The sequence below is a fragment of the Betta splendens genome, chromosome 4 (assembly GCF_900634795.4).
Source record: "Betta splendens chromosome 4, fBetSpl5.4, whole genome shotgun sequence".
Classification (NCBI taxonomy): Eukaryota; Metazoa; Chordata; class Actinopteri; order Anabantiformes; family Osphronemidae; genus Betta; species Betta splendens.
In genome coordinates, this window is record NC_040884.2 from 24,453,455 (window position 1) to 24,464,503 (window position 11,049).

Consider the following 11,049-nt stretch of genomic DNA (forward strand, 5'->3'; position numbering starts at 1 on the left):
ACTTAGCATCACCCCTGACAAGGATGAGCCTGTGATGCTGCAGACCACCTGTGAAGCGCTGACTCGCTGAAGATGTTCTCCTTGGAGAGGCTCTCTGTGCCGGACAGCTGGACGATCTCCTTGACGGCTGCGAACTTCCCGTTATAACAAGCCCTGATGGAGCACAGCGACCGATGCAGGAGTCTCGCCCCAGGTGACGTCACGTACGGACACATCGTTACTAACCACTTACAGGTGTAACGGGGTGTCTCCGTAGATGTTGACTGAGTGCGGCTGCGCGTCGAAGTTGCCCTGCAGCAGGAAACGCACGACCTCGTGGTGCCCGAAGCGAGCGCAGAAGTGGAGAGGCACGTGATCCTCGTTGTCCTGGGCGTTCACTGAGAGGAGCAGAGACGGTATAGAAACCTGCTATTACGTCTCATGCACGGCCCGTTGAAGCGGTGCACGTTCATTTAATAGGGCTGTCACCATTCGCTTTGCCTCCCTCCGCCATCAGCTGTTTGACGATGCCGAGGAAGCCCTTGGCCGCGGCCAGGTGCAGCGGGCGGTCGCCCACCTCCCCGCTCACGTTCACGTCCGCCCCGAACTTCAGCAGCAGCTTGGCCAGCTGCGCCGTGGGGCGAGACACGCAGCGTGAATCACAGCGGGACACGCAAATACAGCGCGACGCGACCGTTCGGGCGCGGCCGGCGAACCTGCTCGTGGCCGTAGTAGCACGCGATGTGCAGTGGCGTGAAGAAGACGGCGTCCTGGACGTTGACGGAGGCGCCGTGCTGCAGCAGAATGTCCGCGGCCTGCGGGAACAGGACAAATGAACGGTCGGGGCTTTTTCCTCACGCGCGTGTGACGGAGGATGGCCGCGCTCTCGCCTCGTGGTGCCCGGCCAGCGTGGACACGTGCAGGGCGGTGAGGGCGCCGTATCCCAGCTGCTGGACGTCTGAGCCTCCGTGGAGAAGCGCCGTCAGCAGCTCGGCGTTGTCCTGCGCGTGGGAACAAACACACAACACCTGGACTCGAGCACTTCACACCTTCAGCCGACCGCACGTGGCGTCGCGTGTCCACCACGTGGTAAAGCACAGACGACCACAGATATCGGGACATCCTTTTAACCTTATAAGCTGCCAGGTGAAGCGCGGTGAAGCCGTTCCTGGACAGTCTGGACGGACGCAGGCCTTTCTGCATCAGAGTGCAGATGTGGCTCTTGTTTCCTGGTCACGAAGAAGCAACGTGATCAGAAATGGCTTCCTCCTAGAAAGCAGCAGCTGTAACCTGCTGGACCACCAGGCAAGGCCTGGATCAGACAGCGATGGCTGTCGCTCGCTCGCCGCCGCCGTCACATTGCGTTGCGTTATTATTAGACGCTGGCAGCCAGACATACCTCCACACACGCAGCAGAGGTGCAGCAGCGACAGCCCCTTCTCTGTTCGGTAGCTCAGGTTGACCTTCTGGAAAGCCTCGTCCGAGCTGAGCCACACAAAAGCAACATCACCTGCCTGCGACAACAACAGCCACCGACAGGAGGGCAGGAGGGCACGGCGCGAGTAACGAGCAGCCCGGCAACATGCCACTGGCGGAGCGAATGGTGAAAACAATAGGGTTTGGCCACCTGAAAGCGAGCTTGAGATCCGCCAGCTCGCTGTCTTTGAGCTTCAGGTCGTCCTCCAGCTTCTCGACGATCACCGAGTACGACTCGCTGACCTTCTTCTTCCACTCATCTTCACAGGCCGACAACGGGGTGAAACATCACAACATTTAGCACTCGATCCCTTTTTAAGCACCCATATAAACATAGCCATGAGTACATGTCCACTCCCAAGTATTAGTGCCATGTTAGCACACATTGTAATAACACTGAGGTTCAGCCCTTGTTGTCAGTGAGAAAACAAAGTACACAGTCACACAAAGACCAGCGTTTTACCTGTACACGTCTGGGAAGGTCTTGATTTGTAATTTCCCATTGATAAGATCTGTTCTCTTGTACACTGCGCTGTATAGTTTGATGAACTGGAGTAAAGCAGTAACACTATCTCCCACTCTGCCACAATTGCAGCGGTCCAGATAAAGGGGGATCATGACTGGGCTAAAAATAAACACCTCGGAGTGGAATGCCTGACAACTAGGACAACTGATCTCCCTCCAAATGTGAGGAAGTGTGTGTGTGTGTGTTGGTGTCCTGTGCTGCATTATACATACAACCTTATTATGATCAGAATAAAGGCCTTTATTAGATATTATAGCACTGGGTTTTTAATTATCAAAAGATATTTCTATATTAAACATATTTCTTATCTCATATTTTATTACTTCCAAGTGCAGTTATTGCTACGTCGCTACGTCGCCTCGGCTGCTCTCCGTGTTCAGCCGCCTCTGTGTGATGTCTTTGCAGAGTCCCATTCTGAACGCCAGCATCTCCTCCAGGTTTTTACACTGCAAGCACTCCTGCATGGACACCAGCGCTGTGTCTGCGGGCAAAGCGGCCGTGGAGCGGCGCGCGGCGGCCTGCAGCATCTCCAGCGACGTCGAGAAGGAGCTGTGTCGGTCGGCGAAGACGGGGAAGAGCCGGGCGTTCCACAGGCTGCAGCAGGACGCGTCCCCGGAGAAGCTCAGGGCCTCCCGCTCCATCTGCCAGCGGGACAGACACTCTGCAAGGCTGGAGCCCAACAGCGTCAGCCCGTCCGCGTGGGCGGGAGCGCCCACGCTGTGCTTCAGGTTGTCGCTGACCCCAAAGAAGACGGTCACGAAGCCAGCGCGGCCCCGGTGGTTCACACACAGCGAATGTATGAAGACCCCGTCGGGCACGGAGAGGCCTGCACGGACCCCGCAGCTGCTGACGATGCTGCCTTTGCCTATAGAAACCCCGGACCCGAGCCTGCAGAACTCCACCACGGAGCCAGCCCCCACCGAACAGCCGGGGTCGAGGACGCTGTGCATGACACAGCTGCCAGAAACGCCTTCAGGGTCCAGTGCACTGAAGGCACAGGAGAGGAGACCCAGCTCCCTCCTCAGGGCCTCATCCTCGGTGAGGTGAAAGAGGTATTCAGGTGCGGTTCCAATATGGTAGAACTTGGAGTTGTTCAGGAGGATGACATTTAAGGGAGTTCCTTTGAGTAAATGGAAGATTTTTTGGCGAGCTTCCACAAGACCTGTCTCTTCTTTGGTGACGTTAGCAGTGTTGTTGGTGTAATCTATAGTAGCTTTGGGTCCCAGTGCTTGAAGAAAGTCCCCGTATGCATCTATCTCACAATGCAAAGTTCCCAGTTCCTGTAGCAGATTAAGGAGGGATTTGACAGTATCAAAGTCCACATAATAGGTGCTGTCCGTGTAGACAAACTCGGTGTCGGAGAGAGAGAAGCAACCACTCTGCCGCTTGAAAACAGCCCCGCGGTCTCGCATTTCATCAATGCTTGGCTTATGCAGGAAATGCAGGCAGGACGTGGTCTGCATTTCCGAGATAGTGGACTTTTCATGTAAATCCAAAACAAACACGCCGTGGGTTGTTCCAATAGAGAGCGGGGAGGGGTGGGCCAACGCTGTGAAGCCAGGTTTATTAAACCTAACAACCTCGTCCTCTGCCGTACTGTACAGCTCTATATCATCGGCACAGGTCACCAGCAGGCCAGGCTTCATTTCAGGTGGGAAATCCACATAGAGTGCCAGTTTGAGCTCAAGCATCTGGTACAAAGGGTCACCCAGCGGAACGGCAGTGAAGATCTTCCCCAGGGCACTGGCACTGGGCAAGCGCTGACTGAACCCTCCTGGAAGAAGACTTATGGTAAGTAGTAGTAACTACATTATAATTATCATATACAGTTTGTATATGATACAAAGTGTTTTTCTTTTATATGTTAATGTCTTTTTGTGAATAAAAAAAAGAAAAAATATATATATATGTTTGTGCATCCAAATCAAAAAGACAGATTAATACATGAAGGGCAAAATATATTTTGAAAAGTATAATAATAATAATAATAATAATAATGATAATGATAATAATAATGTCAACTTTGCAGGAATTAAATGCAATGAAAAAGTGACAAGTCACATTCATCTTACATTTTATTTATAAACTGCTCATAAAACAGGCGTTTTTTCTGCATTTTAAGTATTGGGGTTGAAGAACATCATGATCTGACCTGCGTGGATGAGGATGATTCTCAGTTTGCCCAGAGTCTTCCCATAGATGTCATTCAGCTGCTGCAGTGTGTACAGAGTGGAGCCCCCGTTCCCTTCACACACACAAGGTCATAATAATAACTTTATTAATAATGTAGTGCTTTGTTGATCCATCTCAGGCTCGGAGGATCCTGAAATTTTATTGCGGAGCGCAGTCTGATTCACTGACCTATTTTATAGCCGGGGGGGTCCGAGAAGACCTTGTAGTCAATCCCAAGAGGAAGCTCCTTCCTGGCAACTTTATGACTGATCTGCAGCTCATAAGCCGCTCTCTGGTTCTCGTCGGCAGCAGTCACAGCCACCACGTCCCAGAACTCACCGGGCTGCACCTCCCGACCTCCACACGAAAACACAACGAGAACGAGCGGCTTCATTCATTCTATGAGCAAACTAGGAGGAAGTAAAGCACACAATTAGAGTCGCACTGACCTCGCAGACGGTCAAACCTTCGGAGCTTTTCTCCAGTTGCGCTCTGCAGCCTTTGGACGCAGTCCTGACTCATGGCGTCGCGTATGAAGTCCATTAAATACGAATTATGTTAAAGAAGCAACACTTTCAGAGCAGAGACGTCTGTCACAAACTTCCGCGTGCGATCACGTGACCGGTTTACGTCGAACGCATTCGGGTCACATGGTGAAGCAACCGTTGTCAACTGTCTCACTAAAAATAAACCAAACCTTTGTGTCACTATAAAAATATTTGTTAGTAAGTAATACTAGTTTAATTTATTTAATATCTGACACGTTTTTTTCTAATTAGCTAAATCTTTTAATCTAAAGTTCATCTTTAGAGATGATTCATCTTTTCATAGATGATTTTTATACTGCATAAATTTGTATTGTATTGTTTTATTATAGGTGACCTCTGATGAAAAAATGTATTGCTGTATTTTAAAATGCTTTGTATAATTGTACAATTAGTGTTGCTACTAGTATAGTATACAATTTATTATGAAGAATTAGAGATGAACTATACTTAAAAAGTGCAATCTGAGCTCAAAACAAATTTTGACATATTTCACACTCTTGACACCTTTTTAGATTCTGAGGAACCCAAGAAGTAGAACCCGGCGACCAGACAATGCAGCTTAATTAAATAATTTAAAACTTTATTGAAGGAGGTAGAAAATAATTTGTGTCAGAGAGGAAACATCTCTTCATTAGCTTAGACCAGCTGGTTGTCTATGTTAGGTTGTCATTAAAAACACCACACATTGATAAATATTTAAATTAATACATAAATTGAAACACAACCTTTTCCTTAATGCTGTGATTGTAATTAAACTTGACTGGCTTGAAATTCATGTGAACTCTTATTTCTAACTAATACTTTTTATCAACACAAATCCAACGTTCTACAATTTTCCGTAATTAAAATTACGGAAAAGGTGCGAAACTCACACTCATCTATGCTTTTAGGAGTGCAGAATGAGTGAAAAAGACAAAGATCCTAGTTTATGCTACTGTTCCTGTTAGGCAGCTCGTGGTGCATGTAGTCCTTGCGGGTCACAGTGCAGATGGCTGGAGTGCAGCCAGACTGTCCTTGTTGGCCTCCAGGAAGTGACTACAGGCAGAGAAGGCACTGTAGAAGCTGGAGGAGAGCCCTGCGATGTCTGTGGAGATGTAGGGGAGAACGCCTGGTGTGGCCTGGTTGTAGTAGGTGATCTGAAACAAGGCAACAGCCAGACGAGATTCAGTATAACCACTTGTTGCTTCCTTTTGTGATGCAGTACTATTATTCTAAGCTATAATATGCCGTGCAATAATGTGCACATAGCAGTTAAGGGATGCTGAAATGAATGCGCAACCTTGGTGAGAAAACTGGACTCTTCCCAGATTGTGAAGCCAGCGCAGAGCACCTCTCCCCTGATGTAGTCCTCAGAGGGAGGGTGAGTGGGCAAAGTGACAGAACGCAGAGCGATCAGATACGGGTCCCTAGCAGGGACACAAGCATCATGAGAGCTGGAGGCGGCAACAACTTCACAAGCTGCTCAAAAACATGTTGCGTAAGGACTGAAAAGACTGTTGGTGATTTCAAACTGAAGAGAGCATGGAAGTGAGAGAAAATGTAGATTCGGTGTTTATTACTGTGTATATATGTGTGTGTGTGTGTGTGTGTGTGTGTGTGTGTGTGTGTGTGTGTGTGTGTGTGTGGGTGTGTGTGTGTGTGTGTGTGTGTGTGTGTATGTTGCAACACCTGGAATCACATGGCTTCCTTCTAGACGCCAGCAAGATAAAGTCTTGACCTTTGCTCCCTTTGCTGATGGAGGGAGTAGCTACACGGTAAATGGTGTCATCCTCATCTGCCTGGCTGATCACCTCACACTCCCTGCAGTTAACACACAATAAGGAGAAGCAAGTAATCCATTCAGTTACTGAACTTATTTGCTATATCCAGACTGAATACTTTTGACGATGCTGTACTACATGTACAGACACGTTACTGACTCATAATGTCGGTCCCAGTCTTTCCTCCTCCTCAGGTCCGATAGCAGGTGGAACGTCTGCTCTGCTGAAACCTTCACGTGCATCTCTACCTTGAAACACAGCATCTGGTTTTCCTCCAGTGTGTAGAGTCGGACCTAAGAATTGCAACGTGCACACAAAGGCATGAAATAGTATTTATTCCAGGTATAACACAGCTGTAGACCTTTAATCAGCTCCATCCAGGATAGTGATACAAACAGTACTGACCTTATTTTTCTCAGAAGTTAACACCCAGTTGTTTCTGGTGTCCATTAGTTTGAGTGCTGACACATTGTTGTAGCTTAGGTACATCTAAAGAACAAGGACTGTGTGAAACATCACGCGTACAGTGGCGAGGTGAACATGTACGTCTCAGTTGGCCAGAAATTACCTGGTTACTTGGATCCCAGGGCACAGACAGAGGCGCTTCACTTTGTTTGCAGGACATAATATATTTCCTGTACAAGTATGAAGCAGAGAAGCATTACAAACGCTGAGAGAGCAAAACAAAGACCAAGACTGTGACGCATATGAGCATTTCCATTGTAAGTACATGGTTATTACATACACTTAGTTATTAAACAGATGAATACAGCTCATAGTGGAGGCTCTGTGTTCTACAGTTGAACAATGAACTTATTGTTCTTAACACACTCTGCACCGTAGTCTGTAATATGCTCCTCCACTAGGTCATGTTGTAGGTCACTGCTGCTGCAGTGTGTTGTAAATAAGCAGCTGTTACTTCTATTGTTATACAGTATAAATGTTTGGAAGCATTTAACACATTTAACAGGCAATGATGAGTCCCCGGTGACAACGGTCCAACCACAAACACTAACCTATCGAGGCGAATCTTCTTCCTTGCGATGGCTTCCTGATACCGCCTTTTACCATCCTATGAAAGCAGAGTAGTGCTGCGTTATCTTGTCTCCATGGCAACAGCAGCCCACTTAGTAAACTCACCACAGGTACGGGCCGTATCCGAGGCAGCGTGCATGGCTTCCTGTCACTGTCCAGCACCTCGAAGGTCATGAAGGCGCTGTTAATGTGGCGCAGAGGTTCTCCCCCCTGGTAGGCCTCAGCACACACCCCCACCTCCATGCTACCGGACATTTATTACACATTTACTCGTCCGTGCGATACTTTGGATCGACCACTGCTGCACGCGGGAGCTCACCTGTGTTTAAAGGCGTTATTAACAATGGCTTTCAGTACCAGGCGGTCACCAATGTGAGACGGGCCGCGAAAATGAAACATGTCTATGGTCCTCAGGGTGGGGTGAGCGTTACACAAGCGACTAGGCCCCGGAATAGAGAAGAAACAGTGTTAAATCAGAACGGAAGACCTGAAAACACTCTCTATATCTGTCAGATAAAAGGTACAAAGCTGAAGCTGGCTTATGGAGGGTAACAACACACAATGGCTCATAATATCTAATTTTTTATTATATATTTGTTTAAAAAGGGTTTGAGGGGCTAATCCATCATCTGGAGTCTTAAGCAGGTTACTGGTAACTTGGTAACACTGATGATAATTGTTAACAGTCTTGCTGGTCCTCCTGGCTTCTAGTATTTATACAAAGCCAACCAAGGCTTCACAGGCTCACACTGACCATACAGAGAACAAATCTGTGATACATATATTACTCAATTTAAGTCTCTGTAAACACCTTTCTTTAAGATCGCTCTATTTCTACTCCATCTAAAAACTAAAAAGCTGCACACCTGGCTGCGATCGTAGCTACGTTCTCCATCCAGGCCATGATCTGGCCCCCAAAGGTGCTGACTTGGTGGTTGGCATGCGGCGGCAGCACCAGCTCCACGCTCTCCACCCGTGTCCTCTCAGCCGGCACGGCGTCCTGATACTCCTGACATTCCCCTGGAGAGAGTGCAGAAGCAAGCAGCCTTCCAATCAGGTGTCCAGCCAAGCGGACGCGCGGCCGTGTGCGGCGTTATACGCGCCTGCTGCTTGTACCCAGTTGAGCTGTGCTGCTGCTCAGTAGGTCTGTAATGATCTCAGCGTGGATGAGCCTCATCCTCCGCCGCTCTGCCGCCAGGCTGTACTCCATCTGCTCCATTTGTGTGCGAGGGACCACCTGCTTCAGCTGTACCTGTGTAAACATACAGCAACACAGGAGATGTTGAACAAGCTGGAGACGAAAAGGCCTTTTTATCCACTCTTTAGTCCTTGTTTCCTACTTTTCCGGCTTCTATTCGTCTTGCAACGAACGTAGCAAAGGCTCGGCAGACCTTCCACTGCCTGTCAGTGTAAAGGTCTTCACAGGTCACCAGGAGGCCCACCTGAATGAAGAAAATCACCACTTTTATTAGTATGTTTTAAAATATTCACAGTGGACGCAATTAAAACAACATCCACCGACCTCCATGCTGGACGTGAAGGCTCTGTTGACCTTTGCTATGATGTTAACAACTTTTCCCACTCTGCAGCACACAGATGGAGATTCTTTTGTTTACTAGCAACACGGGAGCAGTCGTGTGGCATCAACACAGTCTGAAGCGCGGCCGTTTGTAGACATTATAGTGTGTCCTGTCACGGAGCCTTACCCAATGGTGTGTTCAAAGTGGATGTCGTCCACACAGGCCGTGATGCAGGAGCAGCCTGCGTGTCTCTCAGCTGAAAGAGAGGTGATTAGGCAAATATTCAGGTGGTGCTGCACAAAGTCAAAAAATTTGTTTGTGTATGAAATCACGCGGATGTAACGTATCACACAAACTCAGACCTGATTTGATGGAATTAATGACTCTCAACCGACAGCTGTTAACCCTGACTGAGATATCACCCCTCTCCTGTGGTATCACTGCCATTGATGCGATTGCCTCTTTAATGTGTTTTCCTACCAGATAAACAGGCTGTGGAGTCCATCCACTTCAGCAGTTGTCCAGCACTCAGCTCCCCACAGTGGTTGGCATGACAGGGCAGCACAATCTGACTCATCTTCACTTCAGTGGGGTTTCTGTACTCTTCCTCACTCTCCCGAACGCAAGAGTCCAGCAGCGTGTCGGCATCTATCCCCTCTGAAGACATAACTTATAGCTGGACAGACCAAAAACAGGATCAGCAGCAGAAAAAGTCAGCAATCTTTGATTTATAATGCCTTAAAACTTGATCACTACATTTAGTTATTAAATAATACTAGTTGTTTGCTGTTGACGCCAAAAAGTAAATACAACAGATCCTTGTTAAGTTTAGCAAAGTTCCTCACATAACTCAGTAAACCTTTGTGGACCCCTCCCACTCCCCCATGTTGACCAAGTGCTGCATAAGACGCTTTAAATAATCTGCCCCTCATATTTTGGCGTTGGACGAATGGCTCAACGACGACCAGAAGAAACCTGAAAAGCCTGATTATGTACCTTACATCATGTTATGGTGCTGTGGTGTAACTTTTTAAACGGTGGATCATCTTATCTTTTTAGAGCAGACTTTACACCGACTATATAAATGGAGCTGTTCGTTAGAATAACTTTGCCTACACATTTTGCCCCAGTGGGACAAACATGCGGCGGTCATCTGACTTTTCTGTTATCCACAGCAAGAGCTGCAGTGGCCTTTAAATTCACTCCATCCACTGCGACAATAAAATAACAATATTTCATGCGCATCAAGTCGTCACCGGTAAACACCGACGTATTTAACAACTAGTGAGTGTCTTACCCAAGTGTTTAAGTGTTGTGATGCCTGAAGTCCTATTCAGAACCGACTGGACGTGAACAACCCGAACCCCAGTTCTTATGCCTCTCATTCCTCAACAATGCAACTTAATGAATACAAACAAGCTCACACACAAACACGCGCACACTGAGTTTTACTAAATGGTTTCACCACTGGAGGGAGAGAGTTCCATCTCCGCGAATGTTCGCAGTACGTCCATATTTTTAAGGTGGTACAGTCACACGTAGGAGTTTACCAAAGGTAATGAAGAAATGCATAACACAATAATAATACATTTAGACAATGTCGGTCACACTCATTAAACGTTAAAATATTAAATTAGATTAAAATTTCCCCCAAAAGAACAATTATTTTCTTGGGTTTTACAATTTCGCTTTATAAACGAGTGTCTATCTATCTATCTATCTATCTATCTATCTATCTATCTATCTATCTATCTATCTATCTATCTATCTATCTATCTATCTATCTATCTATCATTATATAGATATATATATATAGAAAAATATGAAATATTTGGGAATGCAAATAACCACAACAGCAAAATATGTACAGGTCAGGTAGATTTTAACATTTACAAAGAAACTGTTTCTACTTTTAAACTCTAAATAATCTATAATTTATTTCATTGACGAGGCAGCCAGCAACGCAATAACAGCAAACTGAAAGTATGTAAAGATAGACCTTAAGGCAGACCGCGCGCTCCCATTGGTTGAGG

General features: G+C 47.1%; 3 protein-coding genes and 2 long non-coding RNA genes across 7 annotated transcripts in view; 2 read left to right on the forward strand and 3 right to left on the reverse strand.

Annotated features, from left to right (window-relative positions):
* The window catches only part of tnni3k (TNNI3 interacting kinase), an 8,045-nt gene extending 6,001 nt beyond the window's left edge, over positions 1–2,044 (reverse strand). The window contains exons 1-9 of one of the 2 annotated variants that reach the window (XM_029147792.2): positions 1,919–2,044; positions 1,607–1,715; positions 1,379–1,464; positions 1,111–1,208; positions 870–980; positions 696–794; positions 469–607; positions 233–377; positions 49–153 (exon numbers count right to left, since the gene is read on the reverse strand). In XM_029147792.2, the coding sequence (XP_029003625.1) occupies positions 49–153; positions 233–377; positions 469–607; positions 696–794; positions 870–980; positions 1,111–1,208; positions 1,379–1,464; positions 1,607–1,715; positions 1,919–1,958 (932 nt within the window). In that variant the 5' untranslated portion in view covers positions 1,959–2,044. Of the gene's footprint in view, positions 1–48; positions 154–232; positions 378–468; positions 608–695; positions 795–869; positions 981–1,110; positions 1,209–1,378; positions 1,465–1,606 lie in introns of both variants that reach the window. The other variant, XM_055508514.1, reaches the window with a different exon arrangement.
* Positions 1,597–2,229, forward strand: LOC129604056 (uncharacterized). The gene is made up of 2 exons (XR_008694611.1): positions 1,597–1,735; positions 2,051–2,229. It is a non-coding gene; the product is annotated as an uncharacterized LOC129604056 (long non-coding RNA).
* On the reverse strand, positions 2,202–5,112 carry fpgt (fucose-1-phosphate guanylyltransferase). The gene is made up of 4 exons (XM_029147795.3): positions 4,603–5,112; positions 4,343–4,510; positions 4,134–4,226; positions 2,202–3,755 (listed from the first exon to the last, which is right to left on the reverse strand). The coding sequence occupies exons 1-4, from the start codon at positions 4,694–4,696 to the stop codon at positions 2,323–2,325; spliced, it is 1,788 nt and encodes a 595-aa protein (XP_029003628.1). The 5' UTR covers positions 4,697–5,112; the 3' UTR covers positions 2,202–2,322.
* Positions 3,631–5,334, forward strand: LOC114853909 (uncharacterized). The gene is made up of 3 exons (XR_003785688.2): positions 3,631–3,772; positions 4,104–4,241; positions 5,214–5,334. It is a non-coding gene; the product is annotated as an uncharacterized LOC114853909 (long non-coding RNA).
* acot11b (acyl-CoA thioesterase 11b) lies at positions 5,255–10,984 on the reverse strand. 2 transcript variants are annotated; one of them, XM_055508517.1, is made up of 16 exons: positions 10,314–10,978; positions 9,497–9,692; positions 9,203–9,272; positions 9,019–9,079; positions 8,837–8,938; positions 8,613–8,748; positions 8,363–8,516; positions 7,816–7,935; positions 7,602–7,740; positions 7,478–7,533; positions 7,030–7,096; positions 6,867–6,950; positions 6,621–6,754; positions 6,370–6,501; positions 5,981–6,107; positions 5,255–5,837 (listed from the first exon to the last, which is right to left on the reverse strand). In XM_055508517.1, the coding sequence occupies exons 2-16, from the start codon at positions 9,681–9,683 to the stop codon at positions 5,679–5,681; spliced, it is 1,728 nt and encodes a 575-aa protein (XP_055364492.1). In that variant the 5' UTR covers positions 9,684–9,692; positions 10,314–10,978; the 3' UTR covers positions 5,255–5,678. The 2 variants fall into 2 exon arrangements, with proteins under 2 accessions (XP_055364492.1, XP_055364493.1); XM_055508518.1 differs by lacking the exon at positions 5,981–6,107 and having other exon boundaries at positions 10,314–10,984.
* Positions 10,985–11,049: the final 65 nt, after the last annotated feature.

What these genes read in the sequence shown, in the direction of transcription:
- acot11b (XM_055508517.1), bottom strand. Translation starts at nt 9,683, where the DNA reads ATGTCTTCAGAGGGGATAGATGCCGACACGCTGCTGGACTCTTGCGTT. An exon ending in GTAGCTACGATCGCAGCCAG is followed by an intron (nt 7,936 to 8,362) that starts GTGTGCAGCTTT and finishes TCCGGGGCCTAG; the next exon opens with TCGCTTGTGTAACGCTCACC. An exon ending in AAGAAGATTCGCCTCGATAG is followed by an intron (nt 7,097 to 7,477) that starts GTTAGTGTTTGT and finishes ATACTTGTACAG; the next exon opens with GAAATATATTATGTCCTGCA.
- fpgt (XM_029147795.3), bottom strand. Translation starts at nt 4,696, where the DNA reads ATGGACTTCATACGCGACGCCATGAGTCAGGACTGCGTCCAAAGGCTG. An exon ending in AAGGTTTGACCGTCTGCGAG is followed by an intron (nt 4,511 to 4,602) that starts GTCAGTGCGACT and finishes TTTCGTGTGGAG; the next exon opens with GTCGGGAGGTGCAGCCCGGT. An exon ending in CCCCCCCGGCTATAAAATAG is followed by an intron (nt 4,227 to 4,342) that starts GTCAGTGAATCA and finishes GTGTGTGTGAAG; the next exon opens with GGAACGGGGGCTCCACTCTG.